Source organism: Vicia villosa, linkage group LG3 (assembly GCF_029867415.1).
Source record: "Vicia villosa cultivar HV-30 ecotype Madison, WI linkage group LG3, Vvil1.0, whole genome shotgun sequence".
Lineage (NCBI taxonomy): Eukaryota > Viridiplantae > Streptophyta > Magnoliopsida > Fabales > Fabaceae > Vicia > Vicia villosa.
In genome coordinates, this window is record NC_081182.1 from 11,368,743 (window position 1) to 11,396,737 (window position 27,995).

The following is a 27,995-nucleotide window of genomic DNA, read 5'->3' on the forward strand; positions in this document are numbered from 1 at the left end:
AGTCACTTTAATTTTATTATAAATAAATATTTTTTTTTAAATAAAATTAAAATATTGGTTAATTCGGAAATATATATATGAATTAATTAATATTTCAAATTTTTCAATGTTTAAATTAAAATTAAAGAAAATGTTTTCGGATATGTATATCTAAAACATTTTAAAAATATAAAAAGAACATATCCGAAAATGTTTTTCACACTACTATTCATGTGGCCCAAATAGAATGATACAAGTACCGAAAGAAATCTTTAGTTTCTTCTCTTTAGCAGCCGATTTGCCCAAAAGCTATATAAATCCTCTTCTCTGTAGAACTTCATGTGTGCCAAATGCTTAAGAAAGAGAGTATTGATTTTCATTACAGTAAAAAACGGTAAAGTAAGAAACACATATTACTAATCTGATTCATTTTTATATTCAAATGTGTTAGGGTTTCCATGCCTTTTCTTTTCTTTATTCTTTATGTTTTCTCTGTTCATATTTAGGGTTTACAAGAGTATAACAAAATTAAACATTATAATTATTGTAATATATAATATAGCTTTATAGTGTTCATGAGTGAAGAATTAAAGGTTGTTTCATGGAACAAGTTTTTGTTTTTTCTTTTCAAATTGATTGTATTGATGCAAGTTTATTGACTCTGTTATGTACTTTTAATTAAATCCACCACCTCAATCTCCCTCTATCATCTTCTCACAAATCTCGAATCTGCTGTTCCTCTTTTGGCTGGCTCGTCATTCTCCACGATATCTCCAAAGTTCGTCTTCTCAACCCTATAACATGTGTCACACTTTCTCTTCCTTCTCTCTACACTTTGCCAAAGTTTGTTCGAAAGCCTTTGAAATCTAATTGTAACCAATTCCTTCATAAAATTGTCTTGTCTTCTAGCCCCTCGCTAAGTGACGACTTCGCTGCTCTAGCCATTCTTAATTTTGGTGCGTTAGCATTCTGTAGAAAAGGCTATGATTCTTGGGTTCTCCTCAGAATGAATGCGTTTCACGAATGGATGGATGTTGTATGCAATAACGGTTTGTTTTATGCTGTGAGCACGAAAGGAGTGATAGCGGTGTGTGATGTTAAAGGTCCTCGAGTCTCCATTATTGAGACGACAAACTTTGTCCATTCTTTAAAGGAAATGTACGATGTTGTGTTTTCAAGGGAGGACATGTTGTTGGTCTCTTCGTGTTTACTAAAGAAAGATGTATGTCAGGGAATGTGGATTCGAATTTTAAGGATGAATTGGAATGCGCTAATGTGGGAAGAAGTTCAAAGTTTGGGCAGAGTCATGTTGTTTGTAGGGTGGAGATCTTTTCTCTTTCTATTTCTGCCGCTGATTTTGTTGGATGTAATCCAAATGATATGTATTTCACTAACGATGACCATAATGGCATCTATAGTGTATGCAATGAGAGCATTAAGTTATTGCTCCACTACCCACTTAATTTAGACCGTCCTTTGGGATGTCCAATTTGGTTTACACCAAATCCGCAATGAGCTAAAAATCTCAATGGTGTAAGATTTGTTTATTTGTATATTGTATGGGTTCCCTCCCTCCTTTGAGGTGAGAAAAGTTACACTCTTATTTATGGCCACTGTCTTGTTTAACAGCTTGTTTACCATATATTGATGATGCACACTGACACTACACTCACTATATGGAGTCCTGGGCATTTCAAGATGTGTTGCTTTACCTGTATGGTAAGACAATTGAGGAAATTCAAATGCAGTCTCTTTACTATTTATGATCTTATTTATGTGTATTGTGATTAAAGCCCTGGTTAGACACTAGTTTGCATTCATAAGTATTAGAGTGAAATGTTGTCTAGGTTGCAGCAGAGCAAGATGTAAGCAACTCTACTCAAATACTTTGGTTTGGTTTTTTTTTTTTTGGTAACTTAATGACTTTTCACAGTGATATAGGTTGCATCATGGCAAGATTATGCTATTACTGTGTTATGCTTAGTAAACACTAGCAGAGAGTTTAAGAATTAATTATGACTGATGAAGACAATGGTGATTGTCATAGTATCTTGATCACAGTTCCAGATTCAACTTGGCATGATGCTACATTAAAATATGAAAAATTTGTTGTGAACATGCAAAAACTAAGGTCATTGCAGCAGCTTAAAAACAATTTCCAGCTATTTCAAAAACAATTTCCGTATCAAGAAAACAAGTGTGATGCTTCTATATAATTAATGCACCTATCGATGCTTCAGTATATATTTTGTACACAATTTTTAAATAATGTCAGATAATATTGTTTTGGCATTGCTTCCCCATATTGTTGCTTCTATATTTCTAAGATACAAAATGGTGAACAAAAACTTGTAGAACAAATTTGAGTGAAAAATGACCATGCTATAAACATGTAGGAAGATTTTTCCACCATGAGAAAATCCAACTTTGACAGTCAAGGATTCATCCTAACCGTTAAGTAAACATTAAGTAAACACGAGAGAGAAACACCACCTTACATTTTTTAAATGAGATAGAGATGCACATAAGACTAGTGCATTTTTATATTAACAATATATAATATATTTAATGGTAGAAGAACGGGTTGGGCAGCTGAGTCTGTCTATTTGACCCTCCATTTTTACAGGACAGATTGAAATTTTCGACTATGTTTTAAGTTGGTTCGACAGTGTTTTGAAGAGGTCAGTTCCCTAATTTTTTTTCTTCTATTTAATGGTACAAAATTGAACATTCTCTCTTTTTATATAAGTATAATCTTATTTCATTCTTTTAAAATTAAGTTTCTTTTCGTTTATTTTATAGAATAATGCTAAATCTAGCTAAAGTAATGATGATAACACGAAAATAAATTGTGCGTCGGAGACGGAATGTGTATTGGCACATCCGAGTAATACACTTGCAAAAGAGTCGCAACAGACAAGCAACAAATAATACAAAGGTATGTGTGTGTCGTGTCTCAGCGGGGAGACGAATGGAATAGGGAGAAAATCATCGTATCCCGCAAATAAAACGGAACACGGAGTGACACGCGTTCGTCAGAAAATCAAACTCTAAGTTCCTCATACAACTAGCACACATTGTTAGACACAAAAGAGAATGCAACCGAAGTTGCACATTTGTATTATAATAAACCCCAAAAATCACATAACTCAAATATTCTTCACCGAAATAATTAATTAAAAACATAAAATAACTCAATATTAAAATAACATCCAATTAAATTCAATAAAATAATTTAATTGAATTCATGGTGTTACAGTTATTATCTAAAAATTTCAAAAATTGTTACATTTCAGTTTTATCGCCCTTACCGTTTTATTGTTATTGACACGAATATTGTACATTTGTTTGATATTTGAGATGTTTTCGAGTCTTTTGCGTTTCAAAGTTGCAAGTATATTTTTAGGCTGCACCATATTCAATGTCATGTCTGATACGATTTCCATCTCTTCCGGCATTAGGCAATATGAAATTGAATGTCCGACTAACTTGACACATAGGTCGTGGTCAAGTAAACCACAAATGACATTAAAGTTTCATTTTTTTATTCGACAAAAGATAACCATGCAATTTAAAATGACACTCACATTTTCTCGAACCGGTGTCATATCGTTTGAATTTCACATCTCATCGTCACAAATCTAGTTCTTCTATTTGAACCATTGTCGAGCCTTCCAGTTACAATACCAAAACCCAATTTAGAATACTTTGTGTGTATCCATTAAAGCATATGATCACGGGATTCAAACTCATGTCTGGTTATAAATTGTTTGCAAACATATACCTCTTTTACAATTACACTTTTGACATCCATAGACACTAACAGATTTTGAGAAACAATCTCGGTGCACCATAACTAACCAAAACACAATATTTAAAAACTGAAATAGGGGACATTCCGAAAATGCCTTTTCTTAGAATTTCATCTAGAATCCGGAGATGTGATTCCGGAAACAACGTAACTTTAACAGCACTAAAACTAGCAATGAAAAATGAAATGAATGATCTTACCTTTAGTTCCAACTTCTTTTGCTCCTTTTAAAATGATGAAATACAAGACTGAACTTTTTGAGCGAAAAATTTTGATTGAGAATGAAAGACTTTTTTGCAAGGGTTTTGACAAATGTTGGCAACGGAGTTTGACCATGCAAGTTATGTTTTATCAAAATATGACGTTTGGTTATTTTGAAAATATATTTTCGAAATAGATTGACCTCACAAATATAATGGGACTTAAAGTGTATTTGGTTTTAGGGTAACATTGATAGTTTGTTAAAACGATTGTGACAATCAGTGTATTTTTTTCCAACTTAAAAGAAGCATGTCGTATTTTGTCAATCACAGAGAAAATACTTTCAATTGTTTTTTTATGAGTATCAATAACAAATGTATTGTTGTCACACAATTTCAAAATATTATTTAAGTTCAATCAATAAATATTGAACCACGTTAAGTCATTTATTTGTAGTTTTTCCAGTTTAAGAATCTTCACAAAGAATTGTGAAATTTGGTTCACCACATAATCTACATCATATTTGTTTGGTTTTGAGCAAATTTGAGTGCAGCTATCTTTTTATCCACATATTTACTAAAGTTAAGAAAAACTATCTCATAATATATGCATATGCTAATATAAAAGTTTTATTTACTGCTAATGCAAAATAAAATATCAAAACATTGAAGATACATCTAATATTTCAAATTATCAAAATTAAATAATTTAATCGATTAATCAAAACGAGGTGTATTCGGATCTGTGTTCGAGTTGAGTACTAATGTCTCAATTACCTAACTCATCCTCACATTGCGATAATACACTGATCTTGCAATGCTGAATCAATAGATCTCTTTAAGACATTACCACCAAAAGTCATTACCCCTAAAAGAAGAACGCAAACCACAGTAAAAACTGCATTTGAATTTCCATCTGTCTTACCGTACAGGTAAAGCAACACTTGAGATGTCCAGGACTCAATACGATGAGTGTACACTGTAGTGTGCATCATTGAGATTTTTAGCTCATTGCGGGTTTGGTGTAACCCAAGTTGGACATCCAAAACAACGATACAACTTTTGTGGATTACAGGGAAACGGCTCAATGCACTTATCTGATAAACTATAGATGCTGAAACCGTGTTTCCCAGCAAGTTCATCAGTGAAATAGATACAATTTGAACAGCATCCAACAAAATCAGTCGTAGAAAAGGAAAGCGAATAATTATTTCTTATAAACAAGTGTTCGCCCAAAGTTTGAATTTCCTCCCACTTGAGCAAATTCCAATTCAACTTATAAATCACAAACCCTATTGTCCAAACATCGGGATCTGGCCCAAACTCCTGATGTTGACATTCCCATGCAAAATTTCGAGAAACCATCAACATGTCCTCCCCGGAGAACATTACATAGCAGATTCTATCCAAGTAATCAGTATAGATCGTCGCCTCAATAAAGGAGACTCCGGGACCCTCAACATCACACACCGCTATCGTTCCTCTCATGCTCACAACATAAAACAAACTGTTTTTGTATACAGCATCTATCCATTGATGATCTATGCATTGATGATGTTGATTCCCAATGAAGAGAACCCAAGAATCATAGCCTTTTCTGCAGAATGCTAATTTTCTACGATTGAGAATAGCGAGTGCGGCAAATTCCTTACTAAGCGAAGGGCTAGAGGACAAGACAACTTTGATAAGGTAGATGAGTGCGGCAAATTCCTTACTAAGCGAAGGGCTAGAGGACAAGACAACTTTGATAAGGTAGATATTATGATCCGAAAAAAGCATTCTAACCAACTCTGAAAAAGTGAGGAGATAAGGAAGAGACATTGTGGCACAAATTATAGGGTTAAGAAGATGAACCTCGCTGTATCCATTGAGAATAACAAGCCAACCATGAGAAGAACCAATGATAAGAGTCTGGTGAGAAAAAGAAGGGAGATTAAGGCGGTGGAGTTTGTTGGTGGAGAGGTCAAAAAAGGATTTGTGACAAAGCATGAGCCGGAGTTGAGGTAGATGGAGAGGGATTTTGGGAACATAGTAATTCCATGTGCGACATACACATTGGAATCGGAGATAGTCTATGTAGATCGTCAACCTTTTCGATATATATTCAACAATTTCTTGCGGTAACTCAGCCCACTCTGCGCTCATTCTTTTTCCCACTTTTATTGGGAACGGAGGAACACCGAGGCTTGTACTGCTATTCATCATTACGGTCCTCGATTGCTTCTCATATATACTCATAGAGTTAGAAAGAAAAAAAAACAAAATAAAAAGAAGGTAGGGAAATGAGAAATAAAAGAAAAGGAAAAGAAAAACAGAGAAAAGAAAGAGAAGTAATGAAAGAAAAATAAAATATTAATAAATTGTAATTTTGATTTTTCCGGTAAAAAAAAAATAGCAGTTCAAAAACTGCTCTAAAACGTAACAGTTACAGCCTTGCGACCCGCAAAACCCCTTTAGAGCACCGTGATACATTTTCTCTCTACTATCAGTATCACCTCTGCAGACAGGCTTCGGGCTCCACAGCCCCGGGCGGCTGCAATGGTGCTGCTAATGGTGCCTATTGACTACTCTGTCCTAAACAAACAATAAGCATATAATGAAGACACAAAAGCAAGTTGTTCCTAATGGTAGCACTTAAACTCTTGTGAAGCATACCATACAAGGATCTCACTCAAGTTACTAAATTCATTTCTGGGCCAATGGTGTTTGACCCAGTATGTTTCAGTATATAAGATAAATCTGCATCTTATTTATCAGTGCACCATAGATGATTACATGGATAGATGATTCAGCGGTTCCTTTGGAAAATTTCAGGGAAACAACAATAAGCAATAAAAGTTAAATAGATGAGATTTAAGTCTAAAACACATAATTTGACCTCAAATACTCTACAAATTTTTAACATCAAAATACTATTTTCATCCAGCACGACACAATTTTCTTTTGAAAATTAAACCATGCCAAATTCACCAAAATAAATAGTATACAAGACAACATTCACATACAAGACAATTTTCAGTAAACTAGGTAATTGCAATAATACACTGATCTTGCTATGCTGCAACAATAGATCTCAATGAGACATTACCACCAAAAGTCATTACCGTTAAAAGAAGAACACAAACCACAGTAAAGATTGCTTTGAATTTTCCATCTGTCTTACGGTACAGGTAAAGCCACACTTCTTGAGATGTCCATGACTCAATATGTTGAGTGTAGTGTGCATCATCAAAATATGGTAAACAAGCTGTTAAACAAGACAATGGTCATAAAATAAGAGTAATTTTCTCACCTCAAAGGAGGGAATCCATCTAATATACAAATAAACAAATAACAGTTAGCTAAACTTACATCATTGAGATTTTTAGCTCATTGCGGATTTGGTGTAACCCAAATTGGACACCCAAAACGACAATACGAATTTTGTGGATTGCAGGGCAACGGCTCAATGCACTCATCTGATAAACTATAGATGCCAAAATCCCGTTTCCCAGCAAGATCATCAGTGAAATAGATACAATTTGAACGGCATCCAACAAAATCAGCAGCAGAAAAGGAAAGCGAATAATTCTTTCCAATAAACAACGAGTTTTCGCCCAAAGTTTGAATTTCCTCCCACTTGAGCAAATTCCAATTCAACTTATAAATCACAAACCCTACTGTCCAAACATCGGGTTCTGGCCCAAACTCCAGAGGCTCAAATTCCAATGTAAAATCCCGAGTAACCATCAACATGTCCTCCCCGGAGAACATTACATAGCAGATTCTATGCAAGGAACCAGTAGAGATCGTCGTCTCAATAATGGAGATACTGGGACCCTCAACATCGCAAACCGCTACCGTTCCTATCACGCTCACAACATAAAACAGACCGTTTTTGTATACAGCGTCTATCCAGTGGTGATTTTCATTCACATTGAAGAGAACCCAAGAATCATAGCCTTTTTTGCAGAATGCTAAGTTTCTACGACTGAGAATAGCGAGTGCGGCAAAGTCCTTGTTGAGCAAAGGGCTAGATGACAAGATAACTTTGATAAGGTAGATATTATGATCCAAAAAAAGCATTCTAACCGACTCAGGAAAAGCGCAGAGAGAAGGAAGAGAGACTGTGGCACATATTATAGGATTAAGAAGATGAACCTCGCCATATCCGTCGATAATAACAAGCCAACCATGAGAAGAACCAATGATAAGAGTCTGGTGAGAAAAAGAAGGGAGATTAAGGCTGTGGAGTTTGTTGGTGGAGAGGTCAAAAAAGGAATTGTGAGAAAGCATGAGCCATGGGAGTTGAGGAGGTAGATGGAGAGGGATTTTGGGAACATAGTAATTCCAAGGTCGACATACACATCGGAATCGGAGATAGTCTATGTAGATCATCAACCTTTTTGATATATATTCAACGATTTCTTGCGGTAACTCGGCCCACTCTGCGCTCATTCTTTTTGCCTCTTTTATTGGGAGCGGAGGAACACCAAGACTTGTACTGCTATTCATCATTACGGTCCTCGATTGCTTCTCATATATACTCAATCAAATATTTGGCTGTTGTTTCTGTCTTAGCATAGCAACCATTAGCCTCTCTCAATCTATCAGGCCAAAATATATAATCCCTATCATGGACAGAAATTATATCATATTGCTTTTTAGAAACTTGTTCATAACAAACACAATAGAGTCGCTAAAATTGAATCAATGTAACCTTGACAACAATTTGAAAAAAACAAAAAGTTCTCCACATTGTTAAGTAATAATCATTTTAGCTAATAGAGTCGTTAAAAAATTCAAAAAAATTCTCTTGAAACAACCATGTATTGAAGTTCCTTTATTTATACTCTAAACCCTAAATATAATTAAACAATAAGAACTTATAAGCTTTCTTTATATGAAGAATAAGAGGAAACCTGTGTATATCCTAATCTTTGTTCCACGATCTCTCCGACAATTATCTGAAAGAACAATTCAATAAAGTTAAATTGTGTGATTATTTATCAATAGAAAGACAAAACATTGAAACAACCAAAAGAAGAACAATAGAAACCCTAACATATAAAAGAAGTCGCTTGTTGTTATAGATCTTTCAGTTCATGAGCATCTGTTTGTCAATACTAGGGATAAACATGGGTTGTTAATTAAGTAGTACTTATTATAACACCGTTGGATTTTGAGAGTCATCCTCTTGAATGAGTCGGTTGAAAGGTCGTATAACAAAATTAAATAAACTAAATAAAAAAAGTGTTTTTTATCTCCATTTTCCATATGTTTAAAGTAATCGAATCAAATTAATGACAAGTAACTGTACCAATGTTTCATGTGTGAGTTTATTTAAAATAAAATCAACTATCAACTATCTACCCAATACTAAAATGTAGCCCAAAATTACTAATTAGCCCTTACAACAAATATTTTTTACACTACCAAAAGGTCTTTCATGTAATTAACAAATTCAATATTCATCTATGCCATTTGTTCACCTTCCATTGGTCAATTTATTCAATTGTTGTACTTTGCCAAAACACTTTTCCAAACCCCCATTTCTCACGTTTCTCTCTTTCTCTCCTCTCCTCTTCTCTTTCCTATTTTTGATTTGCTCTCTCTTTTCTCTTCAAACCCTAAGTCCGCCGCCGCTGTCCCCTTTCTTCACATAATCTAAGCCATTTTCGTACTCCTCATCCCACGGGCTTTCTAATGAACCGATTGAAATTTTATTTCGAACAACCTCGATGTCGACCATGTTACTCCATCTCCGACGGGTTCGTTAAGAACGAACATCATTCTCCTTCTCCAACCTGTTTATATTTCTATTAACATGAGAAAGTTAGGTATGTGGTATTTTCACTAAAGAATCAACCTTTCTGAGTTTTTTTTATTGCTTGCCTTTTCTTTTTACAGGCAGATAAAGAGGAAATTGAAGAACTCAAGCTTCTTGCTTAATGGAAGAGAAACAAAGGTGGATTCATAGCTACCATGGTTATTTTTGGTTAGTTCTGTATTTTTGTTGTTGTTGTTTATGTTGATTTTGTTGGTTTTAGATTTTTTCTAAATTTCAATTTTAGGGTTTTGATTTTTCTAATATTTCTCTGTTTTGTCTTCAACACTGTTACTTTTTTCTTGCAAAGATTTAATTTTTCCTCATTCAACATCAAACTTAAGGTATGTTCTTCCTCAAGATTTTCATAAGTAAGTTTAAAGTCTCAACTTTTATTTTTGATGAATTTTTTGAACCTTACCATTATACTTGATGAACTCACTGGGTTCTTCCTTAAGATTTTCATAAGTAAGTTTAAGCAATCAACAATTGATTTTCATTGTTTTGATTTGTTAATCTTTTGTTCAAACCCTTTTAACTAGGGCAAAGGAAAAATGATAACTTCTTGTAGATTACCTAATCACCTTTCGTTCTTAAGGTTTGATAATGATATATGAATAATGTTACAGACAGTTAGAGTTCCTTGAAATGCATAAGCACAAGGATTGAGTAAGTATAGTTTTATGTTGTTTTATAATTCCTTCTCTTTGTTTTATTGCATATCTTTTTGAGATTTTTGAGTAATCACTAACTTCCCCAAAATTCAATATTGGTTGGATATATGTCTAAGACACTATTATTTTGAGATTGCGTGTCTTTTGAGTATTTTATTATGTGAATTCTATTAAGCTATAACGCCACAATTTAACAACACTAGCATTATTTAGGATTTGCAGCCATAAGATATTATTCATTTCAATTCTGATTGTATAGTGCTTTTTTGCAGAATGTCTGTTGAGAAATATCTAAATAATCTTATGCTTGGTAACAGAGAGATTATGGATGGGAAGGTAAAGCCTCAGATACTGTGTAAGACTTTTGTTTTTGGAATTTCTCTTGCATTTCTTAACCACTAATGACTTTTGCATATTACAGGTAGAATGTCCTATTATGTTGTTATTTGTTAATATGTTGTATCTTCTCACTTTCTAGGTAATGAAATTTGAGTGGAAGAAGTTGTATGATTCTGTTTCATCCATACTACCTGCTCTCAAATGATCATGATTTTTGTTGCAGTAAGGAGCACAATATATTCTATAAAAAAAATCAGAAGAACACTTTAGGTGAGCCTTTTTTCATCCATATTTTTTCATCAAAACAACATGTTGCTTTTAGTTTAATAGTTTCAACAAATGGCAGAGGATGACACAAGTGATAGCTGGTGTTTGCTCAGGTCAGGTTCTGTGACTGGAATGTGAATTCGACTATGTGACACTAATTATTTTACTCCTAATTTATTTGTCCATGTTGCAAGATATCAACAATCAAGTTGCTGGCTATATGAGAGATGGAAGTAGAATGATCAAGCAGATACAACTTAGCAGATCAAATATTATTAACGTATTCAGATCCGTAAGTCAGTTTATTCTTTAGTTGTCTCTAAACACTAAGTCGAGTATTAATTTATCTCTCATCGACACTTACTAGCATATGTCTCAAAGTTTCAAAGATTAGAGATAACTCTAAATATTAAAGATATCTCTTAGTGACACTTACAAATACTTTGTTCTTGCAACTTGTAATAACTAATAAATGTTTTCCAATTTTAAGTTTTTTTACTTTAAACTGTAAAAGAAGAATTCCTGCATAACATTTTACTTACTGAAGAATTTAGGTATGCATGCCCTCTCTGTTCAAAGTTAGTCTGTGATATGTCGAAGGTTTGGGAGAAATTGGACATGGTGATTCCTGCTACGCCAATGCCCAAGTCTTATCAGAATAAAATGGTTGGTCGGAGTTCAATCTGCGACAAGCATATGACGTTCGAGTTAACAAGCTGCAACTAATAGGTGAGAAAACTGAAACATAAGCCTTTTTAGGTGTATATACAAAGGATAATCCACTATTCTGAATTGTTTACTATGTACTATATTAAAGACAGTTGATTAGAATGAAATTAATCAGTTGCGACAAAGATTACATATTTCTTCCTGTTTTCAAAGTGTGCAATTAGTATAATATGTTTATAAGCACAAACCAAACAATTCAATTTTGTGTTTTATTTTTTGCTTTAACTGTTTTCTTCGACGTTTACCATGTACTTGAATTTATACTCTAATGTGTCTCCACTTAGTGTAAGGTTTGGTTCTTACAGATTAGGATGATTTTGAAAATGTTTTTGCTATATTTGGCAGTTCTGAGAAGAAAATAGTATTAGGTTATGAATTGGGAATCAAGTTTATGATTAGGCAATTAAATAGGTAGTCTACCAACTATTGGAAAAACCATCTTTTTATTGATCAATTATCTGTTTTAAGTTGAGTAATTTGGTAATTGACAGGTAGTGGTATACTGCCAGTGTGTATAAGTTTGTAGTGTCATTTAAAATTGTATGTACTTTTAGTTCTAATAATGAAAAACAACTCTTCCATAGAAAACTATGATATTATACGACCCTGGCAAGGTTTTATCCTTGTGCTAATATTTGTACCACTATTACTGATGTAGTTAAAACTCATAACCTAGAAATTTTCAAATAAAATGAATTTTCTAAGTAACTTGACTTCCTGAACTGAAATATTTTTACATATTTAAATGTGATAGTTTTAAAAAAGTGTCGGATATAGTCAAGTTCTTTGATTGGAATTACGCTTTATATAATAATGTATTGAATAAATAAGCAAATTTTATTGAACAAAAATGCATGTTTTGTATCTTATATGAAATCAGTAGTTTTACATATTTAAATTTTCAGGTGTTTTTCTTAGCATATCAATAACTTTTTCTTATGAGGTGCAGAAAGTGAACCTACTAAAGGTGTCCTTAATTGCAGCTTCAAATACTTATAGTTAGCATATGCAATTTGCTAAGTAGTTCAAAGTTGTCTTTTAATATAATTATTTAATATAATTAAATATATATAAATATTTCTTATTTTACAAATAAGTAAATTATTTAAAATTTTGTATTTATTTATCAAACTTAGCATCAGTTAAAATTTTATTTTTTTCTATGATTATTTAATCATAGATATACTTTATATCATTTTTATATGATTATTTAATACAGTAAAATTTATATAATTATTATTTATTTATAATAAAATTATTCATTTCAAATTTACAATTGTCTAAAAAAATTTCAATCTCACTCATTTAAATTTAGTAAATTTCAACCTCACTCTTTCAAATTTAGTTAAACTTTTAATTTCACGGGTCACTAGCATCAAAGTTTTTATTTAAGTGATCAAGCCTAATTAAAGGAAATATGTGAACAAATTTATCTGTGCGGTTGTATGAGTTACCATCACCATAATACATTTTTTTAAGCAATCAAGCTTTATCAAATTATCTAAGTTATAAATGAAGGCACCCGTGCGAACGCACGGGTCTTCTACTAGTCATGTTATTATAATAATTCTTATTTTTATTTTGAAAGTTGTTTAAATTAAAATATACTTTTCATATAAATAATATATTTGCCATTAATTAATTAATTAAAACTTTATGTATATTTTATAAATATAAATAAAAATGATTATTATTTTTTTTAATCAAAATCCCACATCAAACATTGGTATATTTTGGAAAAAAATATATTTTAAAATTTTGCCACTTAAGAAGTTGTTGAAATATACATTTCATACCCAATATAATTTATTTTCCATTAATTAATAAAACTTATGTCTTTTTTATATTTTCTAAATATTTTAATTACCTCGTGTATTAATTATTTGTTTTAGTGATTAATGACAATTTTTTTTAATTATACTAATGTTTTCACTAATAAGTAACAAATATGTGTTTTTTTATGGACTAGTCTATTTCTATATTTTTAAAATAATTGAATCAAATAATTATGATCGCCTAAATTTAGTTTTTAATTAGTGCATCAAATTACTATGACTTATTTTAAAAGTTTCAATCTGAGAGCACTTGAATGAGATGGAGGGTCTCTTTCAGCTTAACTAGAGGTTAATTTTAGTAGTTGTTCTGGACTAGCCCAAGTGTCGCACTTGACCCAATCCACTCTTGGCATAAATTGGCTCAATAAGCATTGACCCAACCCACAAAAGTCAAGAGGGGATAACGTTTATCCAACAATCCGAGCACGTCTGAGGACTAGCTGAGCACGCTAGAATTTTGTCCCCGACAACGACTAGTCTCCCGGACACGACTATCCAAGACCTAGTCAAAGGTCCTCTATATTCTAGGTCGGAAAACAGACCCAAACCCAAAAAGATAGGAGATGCATTCTAAAGGGAATTTGAAAATAAAAATTGATTGATTTTATCTATGAATTTAAAATAAAAATTAATGTATTTAAAAATATAAAAAATGTATTTACAAAAATATATAAAATTGAATTATCAATCAATCACTAACTAATTAATTATTAAGAGATAGAATATTTGATTTCATAATAGTTATTTCCTTTTTAAGTAACTAGCAAAGGACGTCACGTAAAGTCGATATAAATATTAAATAAATATTATATAGTTATGGTTAAAAAATGTATACTAATTTATACAAATTAACATAAAAAAATTTCAATGTTATTCTCATACAAAGATTAGTTTATATACATATGTTTTGTAAATTGTAATTGTTATTAAACCAAATATATGGTGGAAAAACTGGACTGATTCGTCGATTGTTTATAATTTTAATTTTATAATTTCTATTAAAAGTTATTATAAAATAAACATATTTTTTTTGACACAATAAAATAAACATATTATACACCAAAAAAATATATTGGTTTAATAATTTGCTTAGATTTAATGATTTGAATAATATTATGTTTGTTAACTTTAAGTAGTAATTTAGAAGTTATATGCTATAGTAATTCAGAAGTACATATGATCTCTAATATCTGTTCAATTTAAGTAAATATTTTGTCGGCCCGTCAGAAAAATAGATTCGGATCGTCGGCCATGCTTATAATTTTTAAATGGCTCGGATCGTTGGGCATGCCCGTCGGACATGCCTATAATTTTTAAATTCTTCTGTATTGTATTATCGACTCTGTTGTAAATTTGGGATTGGATTTATATACTCATGACTTATAACTTTATATATGTCATTTTCTTCATATCCTTCGTAATGTCGAATCTTAGTATACATTATAATTATTTGATTTGAGAAACAATTAAATACGTATATTAATTTATACGAATTAACAGGAAAAAAATTCAATGTCGATTGTCATACAAATATAATTTAATTTATGAAATTGTAGTAGTTGTCAGGATATACATAGATTTCATAATTGCTATTAAATCAAATATATGATGGAAAAATACGTTTGACCCGTCAGGCATGTCTATAATTTTGATAATTGTTTGTAATTTTAATTTTACAATTTCTATTAACAAATATTATAAAATAAAATATATTATACACCAAAAAAATATATATTGCTTTAATAATTTGATTAGATTTAATGAATTGGATAATATTATGTTTGTTAAATTTGTGTAGTAATTTAGAAATTATATGCTATAGTATATAATCTTTAAGAAATGTGATAAGAAAATTGTAAAAAGTATCATATGAATATAAAATTCATATATTATGAATTTACATATGCAAAAATATAGTGTGAATTTATCTTTCTTTTTTATAAATATTAAATAATAATAATATAAATTAAATAAAAAAATGACAAATTTGAGTTTTTCATAAGAAAATTGTATTTTCCATACATCATAATTTTCCAACTAATGAAATTATGATGCATGGAAAACACAGTTTTCTCGAGAATATTATGGATTTTTTAATTTAATAACCATTTTTTTAAGGTGAATTCTTATCTACCCAACTCAAAAAGTTGGGTAAGGTTACCTCCTTTGTAAAATGCTTTGAAAACAACAAATATTTATAGTAATTTAATAAATAATTAAATGTGTTAAATGAGATGGAATCATATGATTGGTTGGAGGTACACTACCCAACTTTTTGTGATGGGTAGAGAAGTTGTCCCCTTGGTGAATTCTTATCTACCCAACTCAAAAAGTTGGGTAAGGTTACCTCCTTTGTAAAATGCTTTGAAAACAACAAATATTTATAGTAATTTAATAAATAATTAAATGTGTTAAATGAGACGGAATCATATGATTGGTTGGAGGTAGAGAAGTTGTCCCTATAGTATTCATCTTTATTATCCATCCACATTAATTGATCTTCAAACTCGTCTTGTATATAAGGATGCTATTTAACTCATTCCTAATAGGCACATGTAATCGGTACGTGTTATAATTGGTATGAATGAATAATTGGTAAAAAACCAAATTTATGATATAATAAGTTTAATGTGATGAGTAGTATAATAAATTGAATTGTAGAGACCTTACATTTTCCTAGGCAAATGATAATGAGAATGAAGCATTGGAACTAATGAAGTTACAAATTTTTTTGATTCATGCTTGAATCATTGTAGGGAAAAAACCAATGGTTCAATTATAATTAAATAAAATCTGAAAAAATTATGAGTATTATTTGCATTAGAGAAGTCAACAGCCATGACTTTAGGAAAATCTAGAAAATTGTGTTTTTTATAAATGATAATTTTCCAATTTTTTTTTTTTGCTAAGTACCTATAAAGAGTTTTGAAAAAAAAAAGTCTTAAATTAGAATAAATCATTTATACAAAAGAGGAAACAAACTCTTAACAAAAAAAAATAGAATATTATAAATTTCATCTCATTTTCTACTTTAGTATTTAATTTCATTTTCAATTATAATTCAACTTATTTAAATGACAAAGATTAATATTAGTTATTTTCAAACATATATTAGAATTCGTTTAAATTTATGTCAATAATATCAATATACTCATATAACTTATATAATATAAAATTTTGTGAAATCTATTTTTATTTTTATAAGTTATATTCAAATTAAAGGGTACAAAATAATACTAAAATCCTCTCGTAAACAAAAAATATTAATAATTTTAATTAATAATTTTATAATAATAAATATGTAAATTTTAATATATATATATATATATATATATATATATATATATATATATATATATTAATTTGAATTCATTTTAATTTATTTCAATAATATCAATATACTCATATAATTTATTTAATATAAAAATTTGGAAAATCTATTTTTATTTTTTAGTATATGTAAATTATATAACTATGAAATTATTAAGTATTTTTTTTAGCGTGTTTTCATAAAAATTAAAAGATAAGAATAAAATTTAACTTTTAAAGTAAATTTCAAAATTTAAATTAACAGCATCATTATATGTCAAAGAATAATAAAAATAAATATTATTTTTGTTCCTGATTCAAAAAAAAAATTACTGAAACATGATAACAAAAAAGAATATCAATTTTAGGACAAATTGATTAAAAACGTGTTTGATATGTTAATATTTAAAATTGGGTTTTTCTAACCTATGCAACATTGCATAGGATAAAGGACAATTAAGACACCACTTTTTAGATATAAATTACCATATTAGTTATTATTTATGTTGATCCATTAATTGGGTGGGAGAGAGAAAATATAAAAGATCACTTTTCAAAAGAAAAATAATTAATATAATAATTTATATAGAAGGAAATAATGTATTAAATGCCCTTATCCTATGCAATATTGCATAGCTTAGAAAAACCCTTTAAAATTAAACGGAAGTTATATCGATTCAAAAATATAATAAAGGTGTTTTTTAAAAGAATTAATGATGTGAAAGTACACTTTATTTATGTACAATGAAATCAAATCTTTCTATTTTTATTAATTCAAAAAAAAAAATCCTTCTATTTTTTCAATTTAATATAATAAAGGTATTATTTAAAATAATTAATGATGAGGATATATACTTTATTTTTGGTAGAATTGTACAATGAAATCAAATCCTTCCATTTTTTAATTAAATATAATAAAGGTATTATTTAAAATAATTAATAATGAGGATATATATTTTATTTTTGGTGGAAATTCTACGTTAGAAAATCCTCACCGGACATCTACTTTACGCTATTATGTTGATATTTAATTAAGGCTTCAAATTTCAGCTAGTGACTAAATTAAATGACATTTATTTCAAAATCTTAGAATGCAGAGAGGTATACATTGAGTATATGTAAAGATGATATATATTCTATATATCTCAAATTTGTATGCTAAATGATAGTTAATCATTGAAATATTTAAAATTTCTATACTAAATGGTATTATTAAACGGTATTTTAAATTTTCAAGAATAAATACAAATTTTATTAGTGGTCAAAGTTAATGATAAAAGTTAAATATAATAGAAGTTAAATATTTTAAAAAGCTTAGGGAAAAAAATAATTATTACTCTTTGTTTTCCTCTTATAAATGGAAATAATGAAACAGTGTATTAAAAGCACGTATTCTTTTCACATTCTCCAACCTATAAGTTAAATGTGGTAACCGTTTTAACTCATATGTTATACCTAATAAAATATTATTAATACAATTAACAATCGATCTACAAAAAAGGTAGAAAAATAATCATGCTTTTGTTGGAAACCTTGATGAAATCTTTGCTGATGAAATCTTGATCTGTCTATTACTACAGCCGCACTCTATTTTTTGAACTATCTATTTTCTTAATTGCTTCTTTCGTTACATTCCTTATGCTTAATTCCATGTACTTATTTTATAAGCACCAAATCAAAACAAAAACTATTTTAACATTTTTCATTATAACTAGTGTCTTACCCGTGCGTTCGCACGGGTACCCGTCTGTCTCGCGCATTGGGTTTTAGGGCACTTTAATAAAATAGGGAAAATGTATATATATATATATATATATATATATATATATATATATATATATATATATATGTGTGTGTGTGTGTGTGTGTGTGTGTGTGTAAGTTCATATAATAAGGTAAAATATTTTAAATAGGTTAAAAATACCTGTTGGACCTTATAGTTGGTTAATATATCTAAGTTAATAGGACATTAAAGTTTATTGGGCCTTAGAATTCTAGCCTTGGTGCAGAAAACCTATTTTTATTGTTAGACCTAATTTGTTAATAGGCCCACAAAAGAATCCTATTATTGGTATTGTTACATAACGCTGGCATTTAAAATGAAAGTAACGTTGGATTCATAACTCTTCAACGTGTTGGCAATCAAAGAGTCTGTCTTTGGCATTGTTGGTGTAAGAAACGCAGTGTTGGGTGATAAGTGTGAAGAACAAAATGTCGCAGCCAAGAAGGTATGTGCATGTGTTACTGTTTATGTTGTTTGCAGAGTTTATCATAAGATATTCATCCATTTAGAGGTCGCAATGTTGTTTTGATTCTAGTTCACCCGATAGGTTGGAGTTGCAAACTCCATGGAAGCGGCTCACAGTTGAGAAGATACTGAGTGGGTCACATGAGAATGATGATGTTATGGAGGAATGGAAGAAACAACATGAAAGATTGAATCGTGTCGACGATGCCGGTAAAGTTTCTGTAGAGGCTGCCAGGATTGTTGAAAATAAAGGGTAATCTTATAGTTTAATTTTGTTTTTTTGTATTGAATTCCATTTAACCTCGACAAAATTGAATGTGTTTCCGGAATAATGAGTTACAACTTAGTTTAATAAATAGTTTGTATGTTATTGTGTTGAAGGGATGATGGAGATGGGATTGAATACATAATGATATCTTCTGATAGTGAGAGGTAAAGTTTATTTATAAGTGATAGGGAATATATTATAGTTATAGGTATATTGATGCTGTTGTGTTTGCATTGTGCTGTAAATGTGGTCTTAATTTCAGGGAAATGAGTTCTGTACAGGAAGAGTTCGAAGAAGCGTACTGGACTCGTGAAGTTCATGATGTAAAGAAGTTTTGCTCAAATGTTATGGTAAGCAGTGTTCAAAGTCTATAGTTGTTGGCACACTGGTGTTATACAGAGATGTAATGTAACTGATATTGTATGTCAATGAGTGCAGTATATTCCTGCATAAATAGTAGAGAAATGTGGGCTTGCTGGAATGTCAGAGATTACCCTCAATGATGTGGACAACGGGTACCCATATGAGTGCAATGTGAAGAAGAGGCCAAAAAAAATGAAACATATTTGTATGGAGAATGGTTTGACTATGTAAGGGCATCGGAATTGAAAGTAGGTGATAAAGTGCACTTTGTGATTTATTACCCGTCAGTGTTAGATATTATGGTAATAGTGGAGCGCAGTGGTGATCGTTGATAGAGCTGTTGGTTAGGCAATGTTTGTGGTGGATGTATAGGGCCGTTTTTTAGCAGTTTGGTTTGTATGGGATTTATGGTTTTGTTTTTTTTGTAATGGTGGATGTGAACCAAGATTAACAATTATGGCACTATGTATGGTTTTAAATTAAATATTATCAATTTTGGTTGTAAGTTTCATGGAATGAGCCAAATCTGCCATGGTTTTTATGCAAAATTGATTACCATTCTGTTTTAAAATTAAGTATTGTTTATTATAAGTATTGAACAGGATATCTATCAAACTTGATCAGAATAGGGTACCTAATTTCATTATTGTTGGTATAAGTTGGGGTATGGCTCCTGTAAATGGTAGGCTATTAAATCTAATAGGTAAACACACAACAATGGACATATGAATAGTTGAAAATTCAATTTAATAGTATATGTTAAAGAGTAGTACGATAATATTAAATGGTTATAAAATAGTTGTAATGTGTTATATTATATTGGGATGTGAAAGATCAATTGGGTTATGGGCAGTTATTGTTTTTCGCGAGGCATATAAATAAAACGAAAACTGTTTTGAAGTGATGTAAATGCAAAGAAGACTAATTGAACAATTGCATTGAATTCTATTGGACGGTGGAAAAGTTGCAGGTATGTGAAGAGTCCATTTAGAGTGTTATATAAGTAATGTGTAGGAAGTTTGAAAGCACTAAAAACTGAAGCATTCATCATTACTCTGGAACCAACAGTGTAAGCTGCGAATTTCTGAAAAGATGGAAGGAAGAGTTGATCAAGCAATGAGAGGTAAAGGTAAACATATCATTTCAAAGTTTGCTCTGTTACATTTTGAATTTAAAAGTTATATATGGTTGCATGCAGGCGAAGAAAACTCGGTGAACCAAATGGCTGTGGGGAAAGCTGTCATTTCTGATAACTCTATGTATGTTTGAATTAGCTTATGTTGAGTATACGTTTTATGCTTGAATTTAGAATGTTTGATAACACATTTATTTATTGACCATGCTGTTTGTTTGTATAATGTTCCAGATGCCATGAACCGGTTGTTGAGGATTTTAGTTGCCATGTAGAACAACCTGCTAAGTTACAATATTGTATCTGGAAGCAAGATGTGGTCAACGGGAAGATGGCTCAGTCATGTCTTCTTGTAAGTTATTATTCGTTTTAAGCTTATCGTCTTTCCCTATCAGTTAATGGGATTATTTAATGTTGTTTTATATCAATATTGCAGGAAATTCCTGAGCATGTTGTGGCAAGTCGCTGGCTCCATGGAGCAAGGTTTGTAGATTTGGTTGACTGGGAAAGGGAAGTCAGGTATGAATGTGAAGTTCATCATACCGAAAAGGGTCAGATGTTCTTAGGGCGTGGTTGGTACAAATTTGCCAAGGAAAGGTGCCTGCTTGATGGAGACTCTATGGGCTTCAGCGTTAAGGATCCCATCAGCAAGGAGATACTTGTAACAATGTTGAAAAATTGAAAATGATGTAAAAGTTTGTTTTAAGTATCTAACTCTTTAACTTTTTGTAATTTTCTGGTGGACTTAGGTCCACCTTTATATTAATATATAAGATTTTGGTATTTAGATGTTATGCTATATATATATATATTATTTCTGTTACTTGCATTGCTAATATGCTGTTAGTAATATATATTACTGCTGTTACTTGCAATACTAATATGCCGTTAGTAATATAGATTACCGCTGTTACAGATTTACTCTGATCAATTTTAAAAACTTAGACATTGTTAAAAACTTCCTTATACACAACATTTGTAGTTTTCTCCCTGAATTTCTTTTCTTCATCATGTATCAGTATTTTGATTCCCTTTTTTGTTGTTACTCTTGACAATGCGACATAAATCTGGCCATGTGTGAATACATCTTTCGGTAAGTACAAACCAACGTTATCCAATGACTGTCCCTGTGATTTGTTAATTGTCATAGAATAGGAAACTATAATAGGGAACTGTCTCATATTCAGTTTGAATGGCCATGGTGATTGGGATGGTGACATATCCATTCGAGGTATGTAAACCAAATTTCCCAAACCTTTACCACCCATTATTGAAGCCTCCAATACATGGGCTGCCATCTTTGTTATACACAGCCTTGTGCCGTTACACAAACCTTCAGCTTGATCTATATTTCTCATGAGCATTATAGGTATCCCAACCTTTAGTTTTAAGTGATGGTTTGGCAATCCTGATGTTCGGAGGGAACTTAGAAATTCTGGAGTGAGGATATCAACTACTGCTGGGTCATGAATCTCAGACTTGTCAACTGAATTTGCGCTGTAGTAGTCACGAATCTCTCCTGCATTGTTGACTGAACAGAATTAGTAAAAGCAAAAATTAGATTAATATAATCCATTAAATTATATATTTTTGTTGCTTAACCTGGCATCAAGTTAAGTATATGGTCATTGATCTGATCAACAATCTCCAGTGTAGAGGCAAGTATCGCTCGACTTTTAAGGTAATCAACACATTGGAAATTATTTATGAAATCAGGGTATGTGGTATTGACAATGGCCACAATTGGATCATCGAATTCTGTTATCAGAATATCAGGTGGTATGTTGATTTCGGCGGTGCCGTCATTAGGCTCAGATATTTGGCCCTCTCCTATTCTTAAAAGCCAATCTGAAAACTGTGCTATCTCATTTTTGTCAGTCTGTGTTGATCCTGTTCGTAGCCGCATGTTTCTTGTCAATGTTAATACCTCAACTGAATGCCATATGTAAGATGCATTTATGGCACAGTGTACAATATCGGAACGACTGCCTCTGGGGACGACAGGTAAAATCTATCTGAAATCGCCCCCGAAAACAACAACCTTTCCACCGAATACATCAGTTGAATTTTTGTCTGCACTCATAACATCTTTCAAAGTTCTGTCAAGCGATTCTATTGCATACTTATGCGCCATTGGTGCCTCATCCCATATTATAAGCTTTGTCTGTCGTAACATGTCTGCAACATCATCGTTGAATTCAACCTTGCAAGTAGAATTGTCCATAGTTGGTACCGGTATCCTGAACTTTGAATGTGCAATTCTACCTCCTGGAAGTAACAATGATGCTATACCGCTAGTTGCAACAGTTAAACAAATATCGTGTTTTGATCTTAAAGCAGCTGCGAGTGTTCTCCACATATATGTTTTTCCGGTACCACCATAACCATGAAGGAAGAAAACCGCAGGTTTTTGAGACTCCACAGCATGGATGATTTTTTCATAAATACTTCTTTGCTCATCTTAGGAACATAATATTGATTGTAGAACGGTGTTAGAATAATTGATTCATAGAATTTCAAAGCGTAAAATAAAATGAATTTAATTGACGCAATAGTTACCTGTAAGAGCAGCAAACAGATTTTCAAATTCTGAGTTCATTGATGTTGTATCATAATTACGCTCATCATATATGAGCCTGTTTCCCAACTGTTCAAGAACATAAGCATCCGGATATGGAATAGGACTAAAATCCTTTAGTGTCCTTCTATTTGCTTGAAGCAGTTTCTCAATTTCTATTAAAGTCAAATTTTGTAACTCTTCTTGTGTGAGGACCAATTCTGCATTGATATGAGAAATTGAGTTATAATACTGTTGGTAAGTCATCTGTAGGCTGTTATTAACAAATTGTTTTGTTTGCTATTTTATTATGTCTAACAAACCTGGATTAGCAGCCAATGCTCTTTGTGTATGTAAGACACCATCAGATAATAGGAGCCAAGTTTGTTCCCAAACATGTGCAGGGCGATTAACAGCACCAGACAAAAGCATGATAACAAACAGTTTTTGAAGAAAATGACCAGTCCCCCAATGACTTGCCTCCTTTATAGCAGCTACGTATTCTTTGTCGTCTTCAAGAAATCCCATTGCAAAGCATGCATCTCTGAATGTATCATACTGAATGTTATCCACGGTCCTGATTTCCTCATATGTTGTTGGTCCTTTTGCCACCGTCAACATCATGCGCAGGTAAAACAGTTCACCAGTTGTTGGCGGAACCCATATGAGACGTCCAATGGTGAAGCCTTTTTTCCGCGGTTTCCATTCTCTCTTTTTTTTTGTGGTAAACAAACTTTGAGACAAATTGACCATAAGTTAATGTTTTTGCCTCTTCATATTTAGCATTTGCTACCAGCCATGCAGTAAACATTGATTCAGTCACATTTGCAGTTTCCAGCACATTTTCCATGCGTGCATAATCTGTATAGTATATAGGTTTCTCCCCAACCAAATGATAGAACATACGTTCCACAGCTAGTTTTCTGCCATGAATATTGTAAGAGTAAATGCGCCAGCATGCTTCACTGGGTGAGACATACCTGCAGTCGAGATATTGTTGGATCTCATGAACAGGTTGATTGCTATTTATTGAAACTGCTGCTGTTATTCTGTCATAGCCTTTATTGATATATTTGAAAAGATATTTTATGGAAGTACTCTGATTACACCATTCCATGTTTATATGTGCCTGGTATTTCATAAGAAATCTGGTATTATATGGAACCACATGTCTGTTGTCCAAGGTGATACCATTTTTTTCAATAGTGAAGGTTTTTGATCTTCTCCTATACAGCGGATATCCCTCTGCATCAACAATAGTGTGTTCAATAAACTTTTTGGGATAGTATTTAGAACATCGTCCATTCTTCATACATTGTGAGGTCACGCGAGCAAGGCCACAGGGTCCATGCATCATATGTGCCTTAACCAATTTGTATAAATTGGGATGAACAGTCGGGTCGGGAATTTCAGCAGAAATGATCTTGTCTATGTCAGATGGTGTTGGGTATTTGCTCTGAGGGTGTAGGAATATCAAGATGTGAGCATGTGGCAATCCGCGCTTTTGGAATTCAATGGTGTACATATCTATTAAATTGAAAGTTAGTTTGATGTAATATTTTGGTTCTACACAGACACATGATTGAAAAATAGTATAATTAAATGAAACAACTTACATGCAATCACTTTTCCAACGACATGGTGTTTTGTAATATCATCCATGAGGGTATCAAACTTTATTTTGAAAACTTTTGAAATGATATCTGGCCTATCAGGGGGTTGTAGACCTGCGCCTGACAATGCTCTTTTAATTTCAGGCCAATTTTGGTTGCAGGTAAAAGTAACAAATAAATCAGGGAATCCCAATCGACTTGAAATGGCCATACCGTCAAAATATAATTGATCCATATATCTCTTGCTACCAACAAATGTTGATGGCAGAACAACTCGTTTTCCTCGCTTTTGGTGTTCATTTCTTGTATCGCCATCAGTTTGAGCGGCCAAATTATTATATTTGCCCACTCTTAATTTCGATTGATTATCTCTCAACCAATTCAGTCGTTCGGATTCCATCATAGCATAGCCGTCGACTAAGAATTGTTGAAATAGGCGTCTTGAGTAAAGTAGTGTTTTTGCCTCTTTGCGACGTTGTTGTAACCGGTAAGAAAACCAATCCTTAATGCTTTGACGGTTTCTCCTAGTGACCTCAGTTTCATGGCGATATCTGTGCATTATATTTTTCCTGTAACCATCTTCCCCATAAGGAAATATAAAAGGATACTGATAAGCCAAATATGCTGGGTGAAAATCATATATTCGTTGCAAACCACCATTGCGGCGCTGAATTAAGATGTCCCTTTTATCAGCAGAATCAATGTCTCCCACAATGAGTGCAGCCACTTCTGAGACAGTAGGTTTGTTGTAAACACGGCCATCTTCGGATCTATCAGAAATAAGCCTGAGTTTTAAATCTGTGAAAGAATTTGTCCTTAAAACATCCCTTGCCATTCTAAAAGCTTTGGCATGAACATTGTGCTGATCTAACATCATCTTGAGCTTTTTGACAACCGGTCGCTCGGTGCCTTTTTTGTCCCTGTTTATTTTTCGCAGCCATGAATAAATAGTTTAACATAATATTTTTATAAAACAATTGTGTAATTATGTCTGAGCATGCTTACTTGAAACATTTTATTCTGTGTTCAACTTCATTGTCCGTGTCATAGATGTATAATTGAGCATATTGCGGAGGTTGCCCTGTTTCTGGCAGCAGTGTACCAATTCGATGACAGGTCTGACCCTGTAGTCTCAAAGTAGGGGGTCCACCTCTTTTAGAATATGTTGTGTCGAACTTCATTCCAGGGGAAGTGAATGAGAACATTGCGTTGTATGTTAGTATGTTAGCCTGATAGTTTTTACTATCTGAATATGTTTTATTAAATAGAAGATCTTGCAGGTTGCTCAAGGAACGGAAGAACAATTTTTCCTCCACGGCAACAACGATAAAAGCGAGGAGTTGCTGTAATTTTGTGTCTATTCATTTTTTCTTGGTACCACATACATGCTTGGCAGTGTGCGCATTCATAACTTTGGTCGCCAATATCGTAATATTCTGAAAGAAGAAACCACAATACTGAATATGTCTATTAACAGAAGAAGTGTACATCATTTGGTTATCAGTGTATGATATGGAAATACCTTGAAGATGGGCCTCCTGTAATTGTGCCGGGTCTGAATCTTCGTCAGAGCCGGAACTATTAGAAGAATTTAAATTATTGTCAGAGTTGGAGTCATCATTGTCTTCATAATGAGATTCAACAGACACATTATGATTTGAGGTAGATGGATGATCCATGGAATGACTTGACATATTATAATTTGAAGTAGATGCATGATCCATGTTCTGACTTTGACTAACAATGTTGTTTGTATTTTGAACCCTACTAACTTCAGTATTGAACAAATTTCTCAATCTTTTTCTGTTATCCAAGATTATTTTCCTTCTCTTTCTAGCCATAGCCGTTTCAATAGTGGTTTCTGTGAGATATTGGATCGAACTCTAGTATTGTCGAAGGGTAGCTTCTTGGTTCGACAGTTCGACAGAGTTAAGCATGAAGTCGAAGGATTGTTCACATGCTGGTGTCGAAGTGTGCATGCTGTAGTCGAAGATGGGTCTAGCATGCAGATGTCGAAGATGCTAGGGTTGTTAGCATGTTAAATTAGGTTTTAGTGTTTAAACCCTAATTTGTTAAGTTAGTTTGTTTATTAAGTTGACTTGTGTAATGGGCCTTGCTGAAAAAGCCCATTAGTTAGTATGTTAGGTTTTATTATAAATAGCATACTAGTCTCTCATCATTGCTAAGCTGCAAATCCTAATTTAGGGTGAGAGAGGTTATTTGTTATTCTTGTAAACTTGTAATCTTGTTTTAAGAGAAAGTAAAAGAATAACAGTTATAACCAATTCTTGTGTTCTTCTTCTCTTCCCTAATTCCCTATTATACTTTGTTATTGGCATTGAATTCACAACAAATTGGTGCGGTGAGCGTGGAGAAGATGCCTTCAACAAAGTATGAGATTGAAAAGTTCACCGGAGTGAATGATTTCGATCTGTGGCGCTTGAAGATGAAAGCCCTACTGGTTCAGCAGGGTTGTTTGGAAGCGTTGAAGGGAGAGGCAGCCATGAATGCAGAATTGACGGCAGCGGAGAAGACGAATATGATCGAGAAAGCACACAACGCAATTTTGTTGAGCCTTGGTGATAAGGTTCTCCGGCAGGTATCAAAGGAGACGACGGCATCAGGGTTATGGGTGAAACTTGAAAGTTTGTATATGACCAAATCGCTGGTAAATCGACTCTACCTGAAGCAAGCCTTGTATTCATTCAAGATGATTGAAGACAAAGTATTGGCTGAGCAGTTGGATATGTTCAACAAGCTGATTCTTGATCTTGAAAATATTGATGTGAAGATCGATGATGAAGATCAAGCGCTGTTACTATTGTGTTCTTTGCCTCGATCACATGCTCACTTCAAAGAAACTCT

General features: G+C 32.2%; 3 protein-coding genes across 6 annotated transcripts; all 3 read right to left on the minus strand.

Moving 5' to 3' along the window:
• Nucleotides 1–4,458: 4,458 nt before the first annotated feature.
• Nucleotides 4,459–6,705, minus strand: LOC131660296 (F-box protein At4g35733-like). The gene has a single exon (XM_058929510.1). It carries the CDS (start codon nucleotides 6,226–6,228, stop codon nucleotides 4,999–5,001), a length of 1,230 nt encoding a protein of 409 aa, XP_058785493.1. The 5' UTR covers nucleotides 6,229–6,705; the 3' UTR covers nucleotides 4,459–4,998.
• A 137-nt stretch (nucleotides 6,706–6,842) lies between these two features.
• Nucleotides 6,843–9,192, minus strand: LOC131660297 (probable F-box protein At1g44080). 4 transcript variants are annotated; one of them, XM_058929514.1, is made up of 4 exons: nucleotides 9,035–9,192; nucleotides 8,892–8,936; nucleotides 7,342–8,541; nucleotides 6,843–7,237 (listed from the first exon to the last, which is right to left on the minus strand). In XM_058929514.1, exon 3 carries the CDS (start codon nucleotides 8,485–8,487, stop codon nucleotides 7,360–7,362), a length of 1,128 nt encoding a protein of 375 aa, XP_058785497.1. In that variant the 5' UTR covers nucleotides 8,488–8,541; nucleotides 8,892–8,936; nucleotides 9,035–9,192; the 3' UTR covers nucleotides 6,843–7,237; nucleotides 7,342–7,359. The 4 variants fall into 4 exon arrangements, with proteins under 4 accessions (XP_058785497.1, XP_058785496.1, XP_058785494.1 ...); XM_058929513.1 differs by having other exon boundaries at nucleotides 7,342–8,576; XM_058929511.1 differs by having other exon boundaries at nucleotides 7,342–8,600.
• Nucleotides 9,193–21,901: 12,709 nt separating this feature from the next.
• On the minus strand, nucleotides 21,902–22,866 carry LOC131657537 (uncharacterized). The gene is made up of 2 exons (XM_058926923.1): nucleotides 22,563–22,866; nucleotides 21,902–22,491 (listed from the first exon to the last, which is right to left on the minus strand). The coding sequence occupies exons 1-2, from the start codon at nucleotides 22,864–22,866 to the stop codon at nucleotides 21,902–21,904; spliced, it is 894 nt and encodes a 297-aa protein (XP_058782906.1).
• Nucleotides 22,867–27,995: the final 5,129 nt, after the last annotated feature.